This window comes from Artemia sp. Qi Xiang Cuo, chromosome 21 (genome assembly GCF_049724085.1).
Source record: "Artemia sp. Qi Xiang Cuo chromosome 21, ASM4972408v1, whole genome shotgun sequence".
Classification (NCBI taxonomy): Eukaryota; Metazoa; Arthropoda; class Branchiopoda; order Anostraca; family Artemiidae; genus Artemia; species Artemia sp. Qi Xiang Cuo.
The window spans coordinates 47606095-47630741 of record NC_142814.1 but is presented as its reverse complement, the minus strand read 5'-3'; the positions used below and the strand labels follow the sequence as shown (position 1 = coordinate 47630741).

At 37.8% G+C, this 24647-nt stretch overlaps 2 protein-coding genes across 2 annotated transcripts in view; one reads left to right on the top strand and one right to left on the bottom strand.

Annotated features, from left to right (window-relative positions):
* The window catches only part of LOC148939644 (oxidation resistance protein 1-like), a 29464-nt gene extending 25845 nt beyond the window's left edge, over positions 1–3619 (top strand). Inside the window, exon 2 of the mRNA XM_089106660.1 lies at positions 3511–3619. Within this exon, the coding sequence (XP_088962786.1) occupies positions 3511–3550 (40 nt within the window). The 3' untranslated portion in view covers positions 3551–3619. The remainder of the gene's footprint in view (positions 1–3510) is intronic.
* LOC148939641 (uncharacterized) overlaps positions 1–24647 on the bottom strand; it is a 363231-nt gene that overhangs the window by 218057 nt on the left and 120527 nt on the right. The window lies entirely within an intron of this gene.

Here is a 24647-nt window from a genome sequence, read left to right as displayed (position 1 = left end):
TGTCATTTCGTGTGGTCTATGGATTATGGATCCTTAGTATTATGGAACGCAGAACTAAACTTTATCTATTCAATACGTACTTAAAAAAAGGAAAAAGTCAATTTGAAATAATACCCTGTTTTCTTCTATTATTATGATAAGCCTTTTAGGTACCCGAAACAAGGTAGGTCTGCCTAATATTTTACCTACAATAAAACCTTGGAATTTTATTACCCTGCACAATTTTGTCCTTGTAACTAAGTCGCAAAATTAATACAATAATAAATGCAAAAAAAATTACTATTTATCAAAATGGACTAAAGCAAAAGCAATATTTTTTTCTTCTCGAGTATATATGAATATAAGTAAAAACGAGGGGGCGCAAGAGGGATTGGGCTTCCAAGTTGATCTAAGTTCAGCTATAGTAAAAAAATAATTTATCAACATGCTAAATACCTGGATTGAAACCCGGGTAAATTTTTACCAAATCATTATTGAGTTTCAAATAAAGTGAATATACCATTCGATGCCTTTTTTTTATATGCTGATTACGAATATAACAATCATTTCTATCGGAAATGAATTTTAGCCCTTCCCCCTATATATGTCAATTCAGGATATATATTTGCACATATGGGGGTGGGGTTTAGGTTAGGTAAGGGGGGGGGGCTGAAATTCATTTTCGATAGAAATGATTGTCATATTCGTAATCAGCATAAAAAAAGGCAGCGAATGGTGTATTCACTTTATTCCTAACTCAATAATATGATTTGGTAAAAATTTACCGAAACCCGATTTCATCGATTACGTTGAGCTTGTTGTCTGCTAGAACCGCCCACACGCGCAGTGGTGTAGTTGGCTAAATTTCTGTAACAGTTGGCATTTGAACATAATATTTTTATAGAACAAGAAGAAACATTTAGTTGCCACAAAGGTATTGACGCATTTAATATGCATTTAGCGTTTAATATACTAAAATGAGGCTAATGGTTGAGTTATATATGTTTAAATGAAAAAAGTGAGTGAGATGAGGAGAACAAGTTAAAAAGATAAAGTTATATAGCAACACTATCCATTTTGCACCCCTGCTTTAACTTTCATTCATAGATTCACGTGAAAAATTGACTTTTTCCTCCTCTCTAAGGCTAAAAAAATGTTTAGCCTTCTCAACGACAAAAATACGTCTTGACCACGGGCAATTGTACTACCGCTGCGCTATTGAGTTCTTGTATAACAGTTTTTTGTTTTATAGTTTTTGCTGTGTCCAATCACCCGTTTATGTTGTTTTATTTATTCAAGGGGGGGGGTAGATTTTGATGGTGTATTATTGCACTGTCATCGGAAGTACATATACTGATACAATTAGGAAATAATTGGACATTTAGAAGGGGTCGAAAGATGGCGAACAAAATTTGTGTGATAAAAGTACAAAAACACAAAGATGCAATTCGGTGAGTTGAGAAAAACGGGTTAACAGAAAATCATAGACGAATCTGGATTTAGCATAAAACAAACGAACAGTAAAGGTTAGTAAAAAAAAATTAGAATCAACACAAAAAAGGTAACACCAAATAAGAAAGGTTATTGTTGCGCTTCTGAGAGGAAGGGGGGAATGTTCCAAGATTATATGGGAATTAAGGCTTATGACTTAGCTAGTGTTTGTGTCATCTTCAGTTAAAATAAATGTATGTGAGGCTGTCTGATGATTTTATTATTATTATTATTTTTTTTTTTTTACCAGGCCCATTAAACTAAAGTTATGAGCTCTATATCTTTTTATTCTAAATTTTATCCTTACTTACCTTAATATTTTAATGAGGTTCTTTCTTCCCCTTTGACCTTTACTGCTTCCGTGATTGAGGAAACGCAAGGTGATCATAAGAAATAAATCGATAGTTTCCCGAATACTGCCAAAGTTGCAAGATGAATTGTAACCTTGTTTTCTCAAACGGAGGTCCCTCTCTAGAGCATTGCTCTGTAGCATGCTAAATCGGATTTCATACTTCTGGAAATCGGACCCTTCCCCCCATCCACCATAGCTTGAATAAATAATACTCCTAGAATTTACTTTGATGGGGAAAGGAAAAGAAACTGAGCTGAATTTTGTATGCAAACATCTTGTATGTATCTTCACTCAGAAATGTGCTTGAAAAAGGGGAAAACTGGCTGATGGCAAAAACAAATCCAGTACTTGCCGCTTGCATTAACTATAGGGTAAGGTAAGGAAAAACTTATTGACAAAAATGTTTTTTTTTTGTCTTTAGGCCAAGAGGAACCTAACGTATGATAAAATGGTCTTGGGGCATGACCTACCCTCCCCCCCCCATACACAAAAATATTGAGGATAAACAATGAATAAAATGAACGAAAATTCTGGTCAGCTCGATTCTTATATCTTCAAATTGTTGGGCTAAGAGGACCTCACTGCTAAAGAAAAGGTAGAATCAAAATGATGGATCTTCCCGAAACGGGGTATGACCAAGCATGATTTTGGGGTATGACAAAGACCAGAAAAGGCATATTTTTTTCCTGGTTCTTTCGTATGAAAGGGTGGTCTTAGGAACTTTGGAGGCGTTTTTTTCAACCGGAAATTAAAAGTTCTAGTGCGTTTTAAGGCTGAACTTTATTGAAAAAGCACCAACTTAATCCCTTTTTTGCTACCCACCTCTCTCCGTAGCCCACGTGGTTGAATATTGAGAGTAAACAATGAATAACAGAACGAAAATTTCGGTCAGCTCGAGTCTTATATCTTCAAATTGTTGGGCTAAGAGGACATTGTTGGACTACCAACCCCTCTCCGTAGCCCTCGTGGTGTCGGATCAAAACCTTAAGATAACCATTCTGTTCAAAAAGCGTCGAAAGGCTTAGCAAGTATGCCTTTAGGTTTGATGTCACGCCCACAACCCCAAGGACAATGGCCCTAAATTATTTAAATTTCCCGTTGTTCACAGATATGTGTTAGTAGAAAAAGCGGTCGTCTGATCAGTTATTTCTTCTTAACAGTAAATTTAGTATTGGCTGTCTGATCAGTTTGAGTTCTTAGGAATCGTTTGCTGAGTAAAGATTTCCAGGTTTTCCTATGAGTATTCTCTTGAGACAGGACACGTACCGAAGTAAATCAAAAGACCTTATGTGTATCTGAGTTTTTCGAATTATTTGCAAATATTACTTTATTTCTATTTGTCTTAGGTTTTATTATAGTACTCTTCTATTCTTCAAAGGACCTCTTTCGTATAGGGTAATCCCTTTTTTTCAGTTAATCAGTAGTTAATTCCTAAGTAGTTAATTGAGTATCTTCATTTTCTTCTCCAATGAAAGATATCTCTTGGAGATAACTGCCATTTGTTTAATACCTTCATTTCTTCTTTTACCTTTTAAAGAAATTGGTCTCCAAGGGTGTTTACTCTACACATTTAGCTATTGCTATTGAATGGTTGTCCTTGGATATTGCATTTCTCGTTAGAACTTACTTTTAGAAATCTCTTTTACGGAAAATAAGTATATCCTTAACATTCACTTTTCTTCTTTTAGCTTTGAAGGAAACTGGTGTCTACAAGAACTTATTCAGTAGTTTAAACCATTGTTATTGCATTGATATTTTTTGTAAATTTATTGTATATAAATCGTAGGCAATGCTCTATCGGTGACCTAGTAAAGAGAAGTATCTCTTTACTAGAAGCATATCTTGTTTTTTTTAACACTTCATGCAGAATGCGTGGTGGTAGATCCTGGCAAAGGAACTCATTTAATTTGAAATTAAAACTTCTAGTGGCGTTCTTAAAGGCTAACAACGATTGGAGGGCAGTTAGTCCCTTTTCGTGCCCGTTTTATTCCCAGACATTCCTTAATTCCCATGCCATAGGGTCGAAGTTTTTAGATGGTCATTTTGTTTATAATAGTCGAAAGGTCTGCTAAATTTGACTCTGGGGTCTATGTCACCTTTACAGCCCCAGAGACAGTGGCCGTGAAGGAGGTGAATTATCCATCGTTCACCAATAGAGTTAGCAAAAAAAAGGGAAATGGTTGGTGTTAGCTGTTCGATCAGCTTGGAACTCTTTGTGATTGTTCACTAGGCAAATATTGGTAAATTTCTAGTGGGTCATATAATTTAGCTAAGATGAACACGAAAACGTCATTTGATGCCCTTTTTTTTATGCTCTTTCATAATTCAATAATCGCTTCTGGGGCTAATTGCAACTTGAGATCTTAAAAGGGCCCCAAAGGTATTTAATTTTTTAACCACACGAAGCAGTTTTTTTTTTTAAGACATAATTTTAATTGTGTCTTGAAACACGAAGAAGTTATCAACACTAGTTAAGTTATTGAAAAGTGGTTAAAAACATATTACTAGTATATAAATACGTTGTTCAAGAGCAATGTATTCCAAAAATACTTATTTATAACAATTCAAACCTCATATATTAGGCAACTCAAATATAAACCGTTTTCTTACCGTTTCAAGTTTTTCGAATGCCGTCGACAATTCAGGGTATATTCTAATTCAGGGTATATATTTTCACATTAGGGGGTTTGGGGGGGGGGTTTAAGTTCATGTTAAATTTCTAGTGGGTCATATAATTTAGCTAGGATGAAAGTGAAAACACCATTTGATGCTTTTTTTATGCTCTTTCATAATTCATATAAAATACCTTCGGGGCCCCTTCAAGGGCTCAAGATGCAATTACCCCGAGAAGCGATTATTTAATTATTGAATTGCATAAAAAAGCATCAAGTAACATTTTCAATTTCATCTTAGCTAAATTATATGACCCACTAGAAATTTACCCAAATATTATCCAGAGTTTCCTTTAGTATATGTTACTGAAACAACACGCTTACCGAAGTAAATCACACCGTGCGCACGAATTTTCGCAATATGTTATCTGGGATGTGTCGGAAAAGACCTTGGGAATCGAGTAGAATTTTTCAGGACGTGTTTAAAGGAAGGTAAGTAGACCTTAAATTTTGACTTGGGAAAAAGGCAGAAGTAAGTCGAAAGACGCTATTTGTATACTTATTATTAAAACACCTGATCTGCAATATCTCAGGAATGGATTGGCAGATGGAGTTAAACTTTCAGGCAGTCTTGGGAGAATTAAGGGGACAGGGGAATTCTAAATTATGTGTAAGGAGAGAGGCTAAAAATTCTTTGTCTCTGATTCATCTAAACATGTTTATACTAAAAGCCCCTATGGAATATAAAATCTGTTCATGGTCAAGAAATTAGGTAAAAAAAAAAAAAAAAATAACGTGTCGTTTATGTGGACTCCGGGTATGAATATAACGTATGGCCCAATATATCAGAAACGGCTTGGGCGATCGAGCATGAACTTTCAGAGGGAGTTGGGAGGCTATTTGTGTACTGACTTTTGTCTTGTTTTGCGGGGGGGGGGTAGTTTGAAGGACATTAAATGTACCAGGTTGTCGAAATAACATATGCAATACCTGCCAGATATGTAAGACCTGCCTCCATGTCGAAGTTTAGGTTTGAAAATTAATGTTAAGAAGACAAGTCACTAAGGCTAGGAATAAGTGAAGATGAAAAGGTGAAGTTGGCTAACGAAAAGATTGATCAGGTGAGCAGCATCACTTACCTTGGTAGCATTATTAGTAAAGACGTTGGGAGGCGTGAAGATGTTAAAAGCAGAATAGCCAAGGCTCAGAGTGTTTTTTCACAGTTCAAAAATATTTGGAAGAATAGGAAGATTAGTTTACAAACCAAGATTAGAATATTGGAAGCTACAGTGATGACACTGGTCAAATATGATTCTAAGGCATGGGCGCCCCAAAAAGCGGATGAAGACTTGCTAGATCTTTTTCAGAGAAATTGCCTATGAATTGTTTTGGGTGCCCGGCTGACTGACCGCATTTCTAACAGTAGGCTGTACGAAAAGTGTGGTTCAATCCCGCTTTCTTGGCTATAATGAGAGAAAGGTTGACATGGCTAGGGCACGTTCTGCGTATGAAGGATGACAGTTTATCAAAGATTGTCCTTTTTAGCCAACTGTCTAGGGCTAAACGGAAAGCAGGTCGTCCGTGGTTGGGATGCGAGGATGTCATAAAGAAAGATTTAAAGTAAGTGGGAACTTCCTGGGAGGGTGTAAAGAGGAAGACTTTGAATAGATTGGGATGGAGGAGGAGCTTGCTTAGCTGTGTTGGCCTCAGGCGGCGTGGTGCTGTGGTGAGTTGTTAGCAGTAGTAATAGTAGTGGTATGCAAGACCTCGGGAACGGTGGTAGTAAGGCATCTAGTACCACTGCCAGTGATTGCGTAATATGCCTTACCACGGGCCAGTCACCTATTACTATGAACCCTACATGCCTTGGCAGACAGGCTTTCTATTGTGACACTCATTTTTTGGAAGTCAAACAGAGAGAGAGCGGCGGTCACGCTAAAATGATAAGTAATTGGATTCAGATATTCTAAGAATGGACTTTCAGTCCTACATTCATGGGTTTCTGCGAATTTTTATGAGCTCCATTGAAAAAATACCAGTTTAAAAAAATAGAAAATAAAAATGTATCTGTTATCTTTCTTCTGGCAAAAAAAATACAAAGTCCAATCAAAACTGGTCAAACGTGTTAATAAGCTCTCAATTTACATCTTAGTGTTAACTGGGCGATGACTTAGTGTAATTGCGTAGGTACTAAAGGAACATTTGAAGGTGGAGAAAAAAAAGGGGTAATTAGTGATTGGATAATTTTAACAAGAAATGACTGAAAAGCGTTTTGGAGGAGATGGAATGAATGTGTACTGTATAATACACAAGTGATGATTTGCACAGTGTTGTCAATTTTAAATAGTTTAGAAATAAAAAAAATTAACAAGAAATGGCTGAAAAGTGTTTTGAGGGAGTTGAGTTGCACGAGGGTTGACTTGCAGGAGGGTTCAGTTACATGCGGATTCAGTTACACGGGGAGTAGTTAAATGGGGTCGAGTTGCACGGGGATTCAGTAGCACAGAGGTTCAGTTGTCCAGGGTTTCAGTTATACAGGGGTTCAGTTACATGTAGGATTCAGTTGCATCGGGGGTTATCTGCTATAAAAAACACTTCATTCTAAACAAATTGTAGATACAAAAAGAATTATAGGCCCTTAATTTAGGTATCTGACTATCTCGTAATGGCTACGAACTGCTAAAAATCTTGATATCTGCTATAAAAAACACTTCATTCTAAACAAATTCTAGGTATAAAAGGATTTATAGGCCCTTAATTTATGTGTCTGACTATCTCTTAAGGACGAAAAACTGCCAAGAATTTTGATATCTGCTATAAAAAACACTTAATTCTAAAAAAATTGTAGGAATAAAATGATTTAGAGGTCCTGAATTGAGATATATGAACATCTCCTAATTCCTATGAACTGCTAATAATCTTGATATCTACTATAAAAAACTCTTCATTCTAAACAAACTGTAAATACATAAAGATTTATAGGCCCTTAATTTAGGGGTCTGACTATCTCATAATAGCTAAGAACTGCTAAGAATCTTGATATCTGCTATAAAAAACACTTAATTCTAAACAAATTGTAGGTACAAAAAGATTTATAGGCCCTTAATTTAGGTATCTGACTATCTCGTAATGGCTACGAACTGCTAAGAATCTTGATATCTGATATACATAAAAAACATAGAAAAATAGTTTAACGTTATGCTATACGAAGAAGTTGATACTAGGAGGGGTATAGATGGAAAAAAAACTGTGTTTATTTCTTTGGGATGTTTATGTCTCTTGGGTGTGTTTGTATTTCTTTGGGTTGTGCTTGTCTCTTTTGGCAGTGTGTCTCTGTGGGGTTTGTGAGTCTTTTTGATATGTGTATGTTTCTTTTGGCTGTTTGAGTCTTTTTGCTATGTTTTTGTCTCTGTGGGTTGTTTGTGTCTCTTTGAGTTGTTTGTGCTTCGTTGGGCTATATGTGTGTCTCTTTGGGCTGTTTGTTTCATTTTGATCTGTGTGTCTTTCTTTTGGATGTTTGTGTCTCTTAGGGACCATGTGTGTCTCTTTGGGCTGTTTGTCTTTCTTTTGGATGTCTGTGTCTCTTAGGGACCGTGTGTGTCTCTTTGGGCTATGTGTGTCTCTTTGGGGCGAGTAGAGGTGACCCTATTGACACGGGACGACACCCCTGCTGCCACCTATAACTTTTTTGCACCCCAAATAAGGGCATAGCCTCCCTAGGGAGAAAGATTACGTAATGGGGTCAATGACCTAAATTGATTGCGTAATCAAAGTGTGTCAACAACAACAACATCGACCTTGACATTCGCTGAGAGCGTGCACTTACAAGACCGGTACGATCCACGTGGTTTATGGTCAATATATGGGCAGAGAATACTGACGGGGCACAAAATATGGGCTTGGAGTCATTAGGGAGAACACTTGGTTAATGGGGTCAATGACCTAAATTTCACAACAACAACATCGACCTTGACATTCGCTGAGAGCGTGCACTTACAACAACAACAACATCGACCTTGGAACACCTGTGCTGTCGACCTCAATTCACCTATAGTGAATCAATAATTCCCCTTAGAAACAACAAATTAATTTCCCCTTTCTTGACAGATCAATCAATCAATGACATCATCTGTCAGACTTTAAAAATTTTTGCCCTAGAAACATTTCTCCAGGAATAGATTCAAATCCTTAATGTCTTTGCCTCGGGAACAACTCTTTTGGTCGAACTCCAAAGGATATTAATAACCAAAGGCCATGAAAACAATTAGGCAAGAAACATCTTAGCGATGAATTGTTTTAGCGCGCGAAAAGGTTTCATATTAATTTGAAATGCGTTAGCACAGAGATGCCAATAACAAAGGAACACGCTGAATTTACGTATAGGGATTATTTGGGCGAAACCGTTTTAGACAGGTTATGGAACTATTTCGGCGAAACAGATAGAGACATTTTAAAAGAAGATTTTTGAAGAGATTTTGGAAGAGGTTTTGAGTGTGGTCGTTATAATACACAAGTTTCATTTGAACAGTGTTGTGAGGTCCTCTAACCCAACCCCAAAGGGTTCCAATCCTCCTACCCCAACCCCGAAGGAAGCCCCCGGTCCTCAAAAGCCCCCCAAGCTCCCAAAGGCCCTCCACCGGTCCCCAAATGTCCCCCAGGCCCCAAACTGTCCCCCCGGACCCTCAAAGGCCCCCCAAGCTCCCAAAGGACCACCGGGGTCCCAAAGGCCCTCCACCGGCCCCCCAACTGCCCCAAAGGCCCTCCCCTGGTCCTCAAAGGTCCCCCTGGCGCCCAAAGGACCAACGGGGTCCCAAAGGCCCTCCCCCGGTCCCCAAATGTCCCCCAGGACCCCAAAGGCCCTCCCTGTGCCCCAAAGGCCCCCCCCGGCCCCCAATGGCCACCCCCGGGCCCCCCAAAGGCCCCCAAGCTCCCAAAGGGCCACCGGCGCCCCCAAAGGCCCTCCACCGGTCCCCAAATGTCCCCCAGGCCCCCAAAGGCCCTCCCTGTGCCCAAAGGCCCTCCCTGTGCCCCAAAGGCCCTCCCCCGGCCCCCAAAGGTCCCCCGGACCAGAGAAGCGTCGCCGGGTAACACACACACACACACACACACACACACACACACACACACACACACACACACACACACACACACACACACACACACACACACACACACACACACACACACACACACACACACACACACACACACACACACACACACACACACACACACACACACACACACACACACACACACACACACACACACACACACACACACACACACACACACACACACACACACACACACACACACACACACACACACACACACACACACACACACACACACACACACACACACACACACACACACACACACACACACACACACACACACACACACACACACACACACACACACACACACACACAGACACACACACACATTAGACTAAAAATGAAGTTATTTATGCAGAGTTTCAACTAGCTATGGCTAAGTTTGCTAAAGACAAGCTATTTTCTTGCGAAAACACACAAAATCAGAAAAAATTATCAAGTTTCCAGAAGTACCTAAACAATGAGACTAAAAATTAATATATTTATTAAGATTTTCAACTATCTTTGGATAATATTACGAAAGACCATATATTTTATTGTTAAAAAACAAAAAATCAGAAAAAAAAAATTTTAACTGGTAATATGTGCAATCAGATAATCGGATGAAAGTTTTTTATTTATGCAGAGAATAAACTATCTCTGGATAATTTTGCTAAAGACAAGATATTTTATGGTGAAAACACACAAAATCAGAATAAATAGGGTGAGCTTAGATTAAGTTAGGTTAGGTTAGGTTAGGATAGGTTAGATTAAGTTAGGTTATGCTAAGTTAGGTGAGGCTAGTTTCGCATACGGACGCGCGCGTACGGAGGCTAACCTAGCCGAACCTAACTTCACCTAACCGAACTTAATCTAACCTAACCTAACCTAATCAGACACCTAACTTTTTGCCTGTCTCTCACCTAACCTAACCTAACCTAAGAGAAGCGTACGTATGCTAACCTAACATAACGTAACCTAACATAACCTAAGATAACCTAACCTAACCTAACCCTACTCGCCGGAAAAGGTTAGGTGTCGTCTCTTTGTGTGTGTGTTGTCCCTGTGTGTTAGTCGTCTCTCTCTGTGTGTGTGTGCGCAAGTAACCTCGTCTAATGTGAATTTCAACCATTCAGGCTGGTGTACTAAGACCCCAATTCTGAGCTAGTGAATTTCCACCATTCAGGCTGGTGGACTATGACCCTAATTCTGAGCTAGTGGATTTCCACCATTCAGGATGGTGGACTGAGACCCCAATAGTGAGATAGTGGATTTCCACCATTCAGGCTGGTGGACTATGACCCTAATTCTGAGCTATTGAATTTCCACCGTCCAGGCTGGTGGACTGGGTCCCCAATACTGAGCTGGTGGACTAAGAACCCAATTTTCCAACTCTTGCATTTCATGAGAGAAATTCAAAATGAAATTAGAGAAATAAAGAGAATGTAACTGTTAGAATGTAAAGCACAGAAAGTAACTACTTAAATATTAAAACTCTTTAATTTCAATATATAAATTCAAAATTAAATATTAAAAATTAAGACAATTTAAATTTGAGATTTTAGTTTTATTGTGGGTGCATAAGTTTTAGTGTGCTTGTGTGTGTAATTTTTTGTGAGTGTTTGTGAGTTTTTGTGTGAGTGTAAGTGTTTTTGCGTGTGTGTAAGTTTTTGTGTGTGCGTTTGTTTTCGTGTGTGTGTGTTAGTTTTTGTGTGTGTGTGTGTTAGTTTTTGAGTGTGTGTGTAAGTTTTTGTGTGTGTGTTGTGTGTGTGTGTGTAAGTTTTTGTGTGTGTGTGTGTGTAAGTTTTTGCGTGTGGGTGTAAGTTTTAGTGTGTGTGTGTGTGTAAGTTTTTGTGTGTCTTAGCTTTTGTGTGTGTTATTTTTGTAGTGTGTGTTTTTGTTTTCGTGTGTGTGTGTTTAAGTTTTTGTGTGTTTGTATGTTTTCGTGTGCTTGTGTAAGTTTGTGTGTGTGTGTGTGTGTGTGTGTGTGTGTAAGTTTTTGTGTGTGTGTGTAAGTTTTGGCGTGTGTGTGTTATTTTTAGTGTGTGTGTGCGTAAGTTTTCTTGTGTGTGTGTGTTAGTTTTTGTGAGTGTGTGTAAGTTTTTTTGTGTGTGTGTGTTAGTTTTTGTGTGCATGTATGTTTTTGCGTGTGGGTGTAAGTTTTTGTGTGTGTGTGTAAGTTTTTGTGTGTCTAAGATATTGAGTGTGTATATAAGTTTTTTTTGTGTTTGTGTAAGTTTGTGTGTGTGTGTTTGTTTTTGTTTTTGTGTGTTAGTTTTGTGTGTGTGTGTGTTTGTAAGTTTTTGTGTGTGTGTGTGTGTTTGTTTGTTTGTGTGTGTATTTTTGTTTTGGTGTGTGTTTTTTATTTGTGGTGTTTGTGTTTTGTATTTTTGTTTGGTTTTGTTTTTGTATTTTTTTGTGCGTTTATGTTAGAGTTTTTTTGTTTTCATGTGTTTGATTTGGCGTGTGTGTTTGAGTGTGTGTGTGTGTGTGTGTTTGTGTAAGTTTTGTGTGTGTGTATGTGTTCGTGTTTTTGGGTGTGTGTTTGTTTTTGTTTGTGTTTGGGTGTTTGTAAGTGTGTTTTTTCATTTATTTGTGTGTGTTCTTTTTTTTGGTCTTTTTCTTGTTTATGTTTTTTTGTGTTTGTGGTTGTTTTTTTTTTTTTTTTTTTTTGGGTGTGTGTGTGTGTGTTTGTTTGTTGTTTGTTTCTTTTTATTGTTGACGTGTTTTTGTTAGTGTGCGTGTGTGTGTGTGTGTATTTGTTCATGTGCTTGTGTAAGTTTTTGTGTGTGTGTAATTTTTGTCGTTGGTTTGCGTTATTTCGTGTGTGTATGTCTAATATTTGTGAGTGTGTGTGTGTGTGTTATCGTTTGATTTTAAGTTTTTGTGTGTTCATTTGTTAGTTTGTGTTTGTGTGTGTGTGTGTGTGTGTGTTTGTGTGTAAGTGTTTGTGTGTGTGTAATTTTTTGAGTGTGTGTGTGTTAGTTTTCGTGTTTGTGTGTGTGTATGTTTTTGTGTGTGTGTGTGTGTGTAAGTTTTTTTGAGCATGTTAGTTTTTGTTTGATTGTTTGTTTTCATGTGAATTTGTTAGTTTTTGTGTGTGTGTGTGTGTGTGTGTGTGTAAGTGTGTGTGTGTGTTTGTTTTGGCGTGTGTGTTTAAGTGTTCGTGTGTTTGTGTTTTTGTTTGTGTGTGTGTGTGTGTGTGTGTGTGTATGTTTTTGTGCATGTGTGTGTGAGTTTTTTTGTGTTCATGTGTAAGTTTTTGTGTGCGTGTGTGTGTGTGTAAGTTTTTGTGTGTGTGTAAGTTTTGTCGTGTGTGTGTAAGTTTTCGTGTTTGTGTGTGTGTGTGTAATTTTTGTGTGTGTGTGTGTGTGTAAGTTTTTGTGTGCTTGTTAGTTTTTGTGTGCATGTATGTTTTGGTGTGCTTTTGTAAGTTTTTGTGTGTGTGTGTGTGTAAGTTTTTGTGTGTGTGTGTGTAAGTTTTTGTGTGTGTGTAAGTTTTGGTGTGTGTGTGTGTTTTTGTGTGTGTGTGTGTGTTTTGTGTGTGTGTGTAAGTTTTTGGAAATAGAATTAGCCATCTAAATCACAAGTTTCAGTAGCCTGCCTGTGAACGCTAAGAAATCCAGCTCGGAAAAGTCAAAATAGCAACCCACCATCCCAAATCATGGTTTCAGCAACATGTGCCTATGAAAGTTTTAGAAAGCTAGCTTGTAAAGCCCAAATGTATACATATCCCAAATCCTAGGTTTCAGACAACACTCACCTAAGAACGGCTAAGAAACCTAGCTTAGAAAAGTCAAAAATAGCAAATTAGTCATCCCAAATCATAGGTTTCAGACAACAAACACCTACGAATGGCTAAGAAATCCAGCTCAGAAAAGTCAAAAAGTATCAACCCACACACCCCCAAATCATAGGTTTCAGACATCACACACCTACGAAAGACTAAGAAATCCCACTCAGAAAAAGCCCGAAATAGTAATTTACATATCCCAAATCATAGGTTTCAGACATCACTCACCTATGAAAGACTAATAAACCTTAGCTCAGAAAATAATTAAATAGCTAAACTACTCAACAAAAACTATATTTTTCAGACTACACAATCCTAAGACGTTATAATAAACATATATATGAAATGTACAACTATCAAACTACACATCCCAAATCATAGGTTTCAGACAACACACACCTATGAACGGCTAAGAAATCTAGCTCAGAAAAGTCAAAAGTAGCAATCCATCCACCCCAAATCATAGGTTTCAGACACTACACACCTATGAAAGACTAAGAAATCCAACTCAGAAAAGTCTGAAATAGCAAACTACATATCCCAAATCATAGGTTTCAGACACCACACACCTACGAAAGACTAAGAAATCCTGGCTCATGAAAAGTCGAAAATAGCAAATTACACATCCCAAACTATTGGTTTCAGACAACATTCACCTACGAAATACTAGAAAACCTTAGCTCAGAAAAGCCTGAAATAGCAAACTACACATCCCAAATCATAATGTTCTGACAACACATACCTATGAAAGGCTAAGAAACCTAGCTCAGAATAGTCGAAAATAGCAAACTACACATCCCAAATCTTAGGCTTCAGACACTACACACCTATGAAAGACTAAGAAATCCAACTCAGAAAAGCCCGAAATAGTAATTTACATATCCCACATCATAAGTTTCAGACAGCATTCACCTACGAAATACTAAGAAACTTTAGCTCAGAAAGGTCTGAAATAGCCAACAATTCATCCCAAACTCGAAGTTTCAGACAACAAACACCTATGAGTGACTAAGAATCCTAGCTCTGAAAAGTCCAAAAAGCAAACTAAACCTCCCAAATAATAATTTTCTGAAAGGACACACATATGATAGGCTAAGAAATCTATCTCAGAAAAGTCAAAAATAGCAAATTAACCACCCCAAATCATAGGTTTCAGTCAACACACACCTACGAATGGCTAAGAAATCCAGCTCAGAAAAGTCAAAGAAATAGCAACCCACACATCCCAAATCATAGGTTTCAGACACCACACACCTACGAAAGACTAAGAAATCCGGTTATGAAAAGTCGGAAATAGCAAATTACATATCCCAAATCATAGGTTTCAGACAATCACACACCTATGAACGGCTAAGAAACCTAGCTCAGAAAAGTCAAAAATAGCAAACTAGTCATCCCAAATCATAAGTTTCAGACAACAAACACCTATGAAAGGCTAAGAAATCCAACTCAGAAAAGCCTGAAATAGCCAACTCACTACATCCCAAACTCATAGGTTTCAGACACCACACACCTACGAAAGACTAAGAAATCCTGGTTATGAAAAGTCGGAAATAGCAAATTACACATCCCAAATCTATTGGTTTCAGACAGGACATTCACCTACGAAATACTAGAAAACCTTAGCTCAGAAAAGCCTGAAATAGCAAACTAACACATCCCAAATCATAGGTGTTCTGACAACACATACCTATGAAAGGCTAAGAAATCCTAGCTCAGAAAAGTCGAAAATAGCAAACTACACATCCCAAATCATAGGTTTCAGACACCACACACCTATGAAAGACTAAGAAATCCAACTCATGAAAAGTCCGAAATAGTAATTTACATATCCCAAATCATAAGTTTCAGACAGCATTCACCTACGAAATACTAAGAAACCTTAGCTGCAGAAAAGTCTGCAATAGCCAACTACTGCATCCCAAACTCGAAGTTTCTAGACAACAAACACCTATGAGTGACTCAGAATCCTAGCTCTGAAAAGTCCAAAAGGCAAACTACACCTCCCAAATCATAATTTTCTGAAAGGACACACCGTATGAAAGGCTAAGAAATCTAGCTTAGAAAAGTCAAAAATGTATGCATAAGCGTACTCATCCCAGAACGTATTGTGTTTCAGACAACATTCACCTAGGAAATACTAGGAAACCTTAGCTCAGAAAAGCCTGAAGTAGCAAACTACACATCCCAAATCATAGGTTTCAGACAACACACATCAACCAACGCGGGGTGCTGGGGTAGAGCATTTGTGGTTGTGGGGGTCCGTTGAGGGTGGGTGTTCTTTGGGTAGGTCGGGGGACCTTTGGGTGCCGGGGTAGGGGCTTTTGGGGTCCGGGGTTGGCATTTGGGGGTCTGGGTGGGCCTTTGGGGGCGCCGGTGGCCCTTTGGGAGCTTGGGGGGCCTTTGGGGACCGGTGGAGGGCCTTTGGGACCCCGTTGGTCCTTTGGGAGCTCGATGTGCCTTTGGGGGCCCGGGGATGGCATTTGGGGGTCTGGGTGGACCTTTGGGGCGCCGGTGGTCCTTTGGGAGCTTGGGGGGCCTTTGAGTGTCCGGGGGGACAGTTGGGAGCCTGGGGGACATTTGGGGCCTGGGGATGGCCTTTGGGAGCTTGGGGGGCTTTTGAGGACCGGGGGCTTCCTTCGGGGTTGGGGTAGGAGGATTGGAACCCTTTGGGGTTGGGTTAGAGGACCTCACAACACTGTTCAAATGAAACTTGTGTATTATAACGACCACACTCAAAACCTCTTCCAAAATCTCTTCAAAAATCTTCTTTTAAAATGTCTCTATCTGTTTCGCCGAAATAGTTCCATAACCTGTCTAAAACGGTTTCGCCCAAATAATCCCTAAACGTAAATTCAGCGTAATCCTTTGTTATTGGCATCTCTGCGCTAACGCATTTCAAATTAATAAGAAACCTTTTCGCGCGCTAAAACAATTCATCGCTAAGATGTTTCTTGCCTAATTGTTTGCAAGGCCTTTTGTTATTAATATCTTTTGGAGTTCGACCAAAAGAGTTGTTCCCGAGGCAAAGACATTAATGACTTGGATCTATTCCTGGAGAAATGTTTCTAAGCGGAAATTTTTAAATTCTGACAGATGATGTCATTGATTAATTGATCTGTCAAGAAAGGGGAACGTAATTTGTTGTTTCTAAGGGGAATTATTGATTCAAGATAGGTGAATTGAGGTCGACAGCACAGGTGTTCCAAGGTCTATGTTGTTGTTGTTGTTGTAAGCGCACGCTCTCAGCGAAAGTCAAGGTTAGTCTTGTTGTTGTTGACCCACATTGAAAAAGAGGTCATTTAACCCAATAGACACGTATTCTCCCAAATGACTCTATGCCCATATATGGAGCCCCGTCCGTATTCTATGCCCATATTTGGTGCCCCGTTCGGACCTCCTGACCCCTCTCTACTGGTTTTGTACACCCCCCGAAGAATAATTATTATAATTACTTCACCTCTTGACTTTACTTGCTATATTTTATTTATTTCTGGTAGATTTTGAATAATGTCGGGAAATCATGGAAAATTCCCTTTCCCAACGAAAAATTCCTCGATGAAAAGATCCGCCCGCAAAACCTATAGGAACACCATTCGATATGAACTTATATTTGTTCGATATGAACTTATATTTATTCGATATGAACACTTCGGTTTAAACAAGAGTTGCTAGGAGGGTGAAGGTGGGATTTGATATAAAATTCCCTGGGCTGTATCCATGACTTTTGGGTGGGAGGGGGTTATTTTTTTTGTGGGGCACAGAAATTTTTGAAAAACATCAAAAATATGAAACTGATACTGAATCTCTCTTGATTTCTGCGAATATTTCTGACCCATGCTCTTATTATGAGAATAAAGAGTGACATTAAACCCCAAAATGAGCAGAACTCAGTCCGTATAAGAGGGGGACTTCCCCTTCCTCATCCCCACCTCCGTCTCATGGTTTTAGAAACTTCAGAGGATGCTCATTCGATCAGATATTGAGATTTCTAGTCCTTTTTATAAGTCAAACGTGACTTGAAACCAGCCAGCCGCGGTAGGGGTGGTAGTGGATATTTTTTTTTGGGGGGGATGGGGGTATTTTCCGACAGTGCCAGGGAGGTGACATTAAACATAAACAAACATAAAAAAGAGAAATAAATCTAGCTTAATGGTTTGTGACGTCTTACTTTCTCTGTTTTTGTGACAAAATAGAGCTTTTTTCGTGAATCATCTAGACAGGGTTTTAAATCATTACGTTAAAAAACAAAGAATTCCAAAAGTGTTGAATATTTAAATATTCTAACTTGCGGTTTACCCAACGATACTGCCTCATATTTGTAGAATGCTGAAAAACTGAGTACTGTGGTTCAGTTGCACTAGGGTTCAGATACACGAGGTATCAGCTGCACGGAGGGTCAGTTGAACGGTGGGGCGGCGCCCCGGGGGGTCAGTTGCCCCGGGGTTCCGCTGCCTGAGGGTTCCGGTGCCGGGGGGTTCAGCTTCACGGGGGCCAGGTGCACGGGGGTTCAGTTGACAAGAGGTCAGTTACACGGAGGGTCAGTGTCTCGGGGGTCTGGGGCACGGGGGTTCAAGTGCATGGAGTTGAGGTGCAAGGGGGTTCAGTTGCACTGTGGTTCAATTACAGGGGTTTAGTTGCTTGGGATTTAGTTAAACGGTGGTATAGTTATACGCTCACCGTTTATCTCACTGAGACTAAGCTAGTTATCTCCAAATACAGACAGAGAAACCGGTTTTACAAAGATCAAGAACTTGAGTGTGGTCGCTATAACACGTAAGTACCTGAAATAAATGTAATTAAAATAACAAAATTAAAATAGTTAATAATAATTAAGAAAAATTGTGAATTCTTTATTGTTCTGGTTTCCACTGTCTTTAATTTATCTTATTGTTCATTTAAGAACTGTCCATACAAAAATTCACTGGGAGTAAAGAAGCATTGAAAGCACTACATAACCATGCTCCAACGATTTATGTGGGAACCTCAGTTAAGTTGGCAATTGATCTTGAGAAAATTTTAAATACTTTTGAAGAAACTTTCTCTTTCCATGATAAATTTCTAAAAATCAAAAGGACCGGAAATGTTTACTAAGAAATTGAAAATAAATAAAGCAATCAAAAGAATAAACAGGCCTAATTCAACATATACAGCGTTCCCATTTCTAATGTTCCATTTTCGCCATAATGGTGAACAGTATATTCCCTAAACAGTATATTCCCTACCCAACTTAACCTAACCTTTCTAACCTTGCCCAAATACATCCCCCATGTGAGTTTTTGTATGTTCCATCATATACAGCTTATCAGAGAATCCTAATGTGCGGGTTTCAAGCTACTATATTAAAAATTGTAGAATTTTGTTGTTGTTTTTTTTTGCCAGAATAAATATAAAATATTCGTTTTTTTTTTTTAGTTTTTTTTTTTGTTCGTTTTTTTTCAGGTATGATTGTACCGACACGGTGGCCCTATAATATGGGTAGAGGGCTAAATCGACGTGATGATTGTACCGACCCGGTGGCCCTAGAATATCGAGAGAGGGCTCAATCGACCGGAAACTACAAGTTCCAGCGAACTTTATAGGTGACCTAAGAGATTAGAGGGCAACTAGTCCCTCTAACCCACGCCCCTTTTTTCTCAAAATCGTCCCATGAAAATTTTAGGTACTTACGTGTTAGCCCAACAACAAACAAGAATTTTGCTGCTAAAAACCGGTTTGTCATACAGTGCACAGAAACAATTAGCTTAGTTTCACTGAAATAAACTACGTTGAAGCTGTTTTTATTAAATATTTAATATATAGAGATGGTATTTTGATTGGGTTAGTTATTTAACATAATGCGTTCTGGTCTGGACTGCCCCCTTTCATTGTTCTTTGTTGTAGTTTCCTTTATTTTGTTACTAAAGTATCATATTTTCATCATGTTTTAGGATATTCGATTAGGGTTAACTTAACTTCATTTCTTGAGTATTGTCGGGCTAACACGTAAGTACCAAATTTTGAGTTCACTGCAGGGGATTTTCCACAAGGAGAATTTTCCATGGGGAGGGAAGTTTCCAGGAGGTGAATTGGTACTGCTCTAATATCTTTACAACACGGGAGAAGTGAAGTTTGGTTAATGCTAATGAAACAGAACAAAATATGATGAAAATATAATAGTTCATGAACAAAATTGGCTATATATTTGCAAATTAGGGGGGGGGGAGAGGTGGGGAAAAGCATAGCAGAGATTTAAAACGTAAACTGACCTAACCGAGGCTTGTCCCACTAAAACCCAAAAAACTAAAGTTTAAATATATTTCCCAGAGTGAGATACCCCTGAATACTTGTTTATACAGCATTAGATAGCGTCAGATCTTTGCTTTTGTCAAGTGAACGCCTCGCGTGCTGTACAGATATTAGAACAGTACTAGTAAATTTTTCAGGGGAAATTTTACACTTGGGGAATTTGCCAGAATTACTGTATGAAATTCTTCATATGTTTTGCTTTCTCTTTATAGACTCACTTTTACGCGAATAGATGTTAACGGTAATTGTTCGGGGTATATTTTCACCAGGATTGAATTGTTTAGTGGATATATCCGTGGGGAGAAGGATTTCTCCGTGCAGGTGGAGCCAGATTTCCTGGCATTACATAAAAAATGACCAGAAATTAAATAAGAAAACATTTTTGTTCAACTGAAAGTAAGAAGCAACATTAAAATTCAAAACGAACAGAAATTATTACGTATGTAGAAGGGGTCACCTCCTCCTCAGCACCTCACTCTTTACGCTAAAGTTTGAATTTCATCCCAATTCAGAACTGTTGTATGATTTGTAACACACGCGAGAAGTGAAGTTTTGTTAATGCTCAAAAAATGAAACAAAATAAGATAAAAATATAATAGTTTAGAAACAAATTTCGGCGAAATATTTCCACTTCAAGGGGTGGGGATAAAGTATAGCATATATTAAATATGTAACCTGACCTTACCTAGGTACCTTTTTTGCCCCTTCAACCCCCAAAAACTAAAGTTCAAACCACTGTTTGCAATGTTCGGCATAGGAATTGTACGATGAAAGAAATTTGCTTGACTAGTTTCTTTTGTCATGTTCACTATACAATATCGCGCGTGTGTTACAGATAATACAACAGTACTCCCAATTCTTTCCGAACGACTCTTGAAACACGAGGTTCGTTTGATTAAAACAATAAGAAGCCTTTTTATAAGTACTTAAAAATTTTAGTGTAAAGAGTTCTGTAAAAATATTTACAGCACTACCTCCAGACTCAAATATAAGCAAAAAATCCCAATCGAAGAGAAAAATTTGATATAAATGTCCACGTCTCCAGCTGAAAATTTAACAAAAATTTAACCAAAGGAAATTTAAACATAAAAAAGATAATTTAAAAATGCTACACTACTCCTTTAGTTTTTCATTCTGAAGAGCCACAAATCTACGGTTTTATCAATATCAGTCATTCCTCTATGAAACAAAACTGCATAGAAAACAAACAAAACAGAGACTCACATTCAAAAAAGTTCAAATCAGTCCTCATTGACTGACTTTTATCTAAAATAAGTGAATCTAAGTTAAAATGATCAAAAGATCAAAATATTGCGAAATGCCAAGCATTGATTTCATGTTGGAAAGAGTCTGAAGTCTGACATATATACGCATAGATGTTTTCATACAAAGCCTGTCTAACCTGTTTTTTTGTATTAATGACACTTTGAAAGTATGCTTCGGAAGCTTTACGAAATTCAACTTTTAGCAGACTATTATGTCATATTAGGAGCCTTTAGCACAAAAACCTGTGACTTTCTACCATTCAGCGGCAAAAACCTGTGAACCTGTGACCATAAAAAAATCCTGTGAAGTTTCACAGGAAACCTGTGACTGTGGCAACACAGGGGCAGAGAGAGGAGACGAGCTAATCTATGCTGCACTGACGGAGGTATATTTGTTGGCCCTTCGGATATTCTGATTAAATTTATTTCTAGATTATGATCCAATTTGATCCGAATACGGGTTTAGCCGGGCGAAAATGTTGGGTTGCTACACTTCGAGTTTCTCCCCTAAAGGGGCTTTTTTTTAATTTAAATTTGGGTTTATTCATAAACAAAAAAATAACAAAATCCAGAAGCTAAGCTTGTACAGGATATCACTACCCCAACTAGGCCTAAAAACAACAAAAAAGAACTGTCACATAAAATTTACTAATAAGCGACTATACCACCCTTACTCAATAACAACTCATCAATTCTCAACATTCACCATGTTTGACCTTGTCCTTCTCTATCGATCAACCAGAAACAAAAATAAAAAAATAACAACTTACAGGCAAAAGAGACCGGAGAACTGACTCACTCACCCCCATAGACCCTATAACAATGTTCTTTTAACAGACTTCTGATTTGTTAAAGATTCTTATTTGTTGTTGGATGACCTTCTAACTTTCTATACTTGATCGTTCCATTTGATAAGTCCAAGAACAAAATTAACATGGGAGAGACTATTAGATCAATGCTATTGACTTTAAATAATATATGCCATATAGTTTGGGTAGCTTATCTCATGCTTTGAAAAGCTTATGTGTGTTTTTCTTATACCCATATTAAGGATCATTCGGCTTCAGATTTCGTTAATTTTTGCAAACTGCTCCACTCCACAAGCTTTTGGGAATATCTAAAAATCCGTCTGAATTCGTAAAAATGATTTTTTTTTTTTTTTTTTTGCTAACTTTAAATTACATAAAAAGTTATCAAAAGGTTCTCTTACTCTTTCGTGACCTTATTTATTCTTTATTTTAAATCTTTATTAAATCGATCTTCAAAAAGATGGTGGCTATGAGATTTGCCTTGATTGGAAGAACGACAATCAAAGTTGCCGTTCGTTAGCTCGATGTGTACTAACTAATGGTCGTAATGATGAAGCAGACGCCACTTGCTTCACAGGAACGGCTGCACGATTGAAGGTATTAGAAATAGCATTACCTTGATTTAAAAGAGACTAGCAAAGTATTTGTTCATTAGCCCCATGTGTATTCGCAAATAGTATTTATGAAGCAGCGCCTCACACAGACGACTGCCAGGTTAAATCGTACAAGAGTCGTTATTATCTCAACTGTACCATAGATAACCAAAGTATTTGATCATTAGCTCAATGGGTATTTACAATTGGTACTAGTGATAAAATAGGTGACACTTGATTCAAATTTGTAACAATGGAAATGGAAAGGAAATAAATTAAGGTGTAAAATCAAACAGTTCGTGGTAACGAACTGTAAATAAGGAGCGACCCGGCTCAATGGTAACCGAAACTCTAGAAAACGGGTTTTTGATACCAATAGATATATTAAAAGAATCAGATTTCAATGCTGATTTCAAATATATAAATTTCATCAAGTTTAGTCCTACCCATCAAAAGTTACGCGCCTGAGGAAATTTGGCTGATTTTCAAAAAAAAGGGGAAAACCCCCTAAAAGTTATAGAACCCTAATGAAAATCACACCATCATATTCTGCGTATCAGAGAACCCTACTGTAGAGGTTTCAAGCTCCTATCTACAAAAATGTGGAATTTTACATTTTTGGCCAGAAGAAAGATGACGGATGCGTCTTTATTTGTTTGTTTGTTTGTTGTTGTTTTTTATCCTAGGGGTGATCGTATCGACCGAGTGGTCCTAGAATATCGTAGGAAGGCTCATTGAAACGTAAATTAAAAGTTCTAGTGCTCTTTTTAAGTGACCAAAAAAATGGAGGGCAACTAGGCCCCCTCCCACGCTTAATTTTTTCCCTAAGTCACCCTATAAAAATTTTGAGATGGCCATTTTGTTCAGCATGGTCCAAAATATGATAAATATGTCGTTTAGGATGACTTACTCCCCCGAAGTTCCCAGAAGGAGGGCTAAAAGTTATGAACTTTACCAAATGTAAACATATTGTTTTGGTTATTGGGAATTATACATAATTTTTTTGGTGGTTTTTTTTCTGGTTGTGGGCGGGAAGGGGGGGTCGGGGGTTATGTTGGAGGATCTGTTCATGAAGGAAGTTTTCATGGGGGAAGGGAAATTGCCATGAAGGGGGCGCCGGACTTGCCAGCATTATTTATTGGTTATTGGGAAGTATACAATCATTTTCAGGAAGGATTTTTTCTGGAGGGGGGCTAGAGGAGGGGGTTACTCTGGAGAATATTTCTGTGGAGGATGTTTCTTTGGGGTAAGGGATATTTCTATGATGGGGGCGCCGGATTTCCAAGCATTATTTAAAAAAAGATCAGAAATTAAATTAAAAAAAACAAGTTTTTTGAACTGAAATGTAAGAAGGAATATTAGAACTTAAAACGAACAGAAATTATAACGTATGTGAGGGGGTTCTCCCCCAAGTCAATACCTTGCTCTTTACGCTACAGTTTTTTTTAGTGCTTTCAAAAGAGTTATCTATTCTAATTAAACAGCCTTTGTGATTCAGGGGTTTGTGAATAAAATTTTTTTTAACTTTTAACGTAAAGAACGTGGTATTGACTAAGGGTAGAACCCCCTAATATACGTAATAACATATAATTAATAAAAAAAAACAATAAAAAAACAATCGATACGGCTCAATATTAGGCTAATCGAAACTTTGAAAAACGTAATTTTTATGTCAATAAATGTATCAAAAGAATGTGTTTATAATGCTGATTCTAAATATATACATTTTATTAAGTTTAGTATTACTCATCAAAGGCTACGAGCCTGAGAAAATTTAACCGATTTTTTAAAGAGTTGGGAAACATCAACTACAAGTTAAAGAATTTTAATGTCAAACACACCTTCAGATTCAGTTTATCAGAAAACCCTATTACATAGGTTTCAAGCTCATATCTGCAAAAATCTGCAACTTTGTATTTTTTGCCATAAGAAAAATATACGAATATAGAAGTTAGTTACGTAACTTAAATTGTAAAGACATCCATTTAGCAAAAAAAAAGTAAAATTTTTATGCAAATAAAAGCTGCATTAACTAAAAAACGATCAGAAATTAAATAAAAAAAACAAGTTTTTTAAACTGAAAGTAAGGAGCGACATTAAAACTTAAAACGAACAGAAATTATTCCGTATATGAAAGGTGATGTCCCTTCCTCAACGCCTCGCTTTTTACGCTAAAGTTTGACTCTGTCTCACAACTTTATTTTTTAAAACAATAAAAAAATTTAGCGTAAAGAGCGAGGCGTTGAGGAGGGGACAGCACCTTTCATATACGGAATAATTTCTGTTCGTTTTAAGTTTTAATGTCGCTCCTTACTTTCAGTTTAAAAAACTTGTTTTTTTTATTTAATTTAAAAATAAGAGTC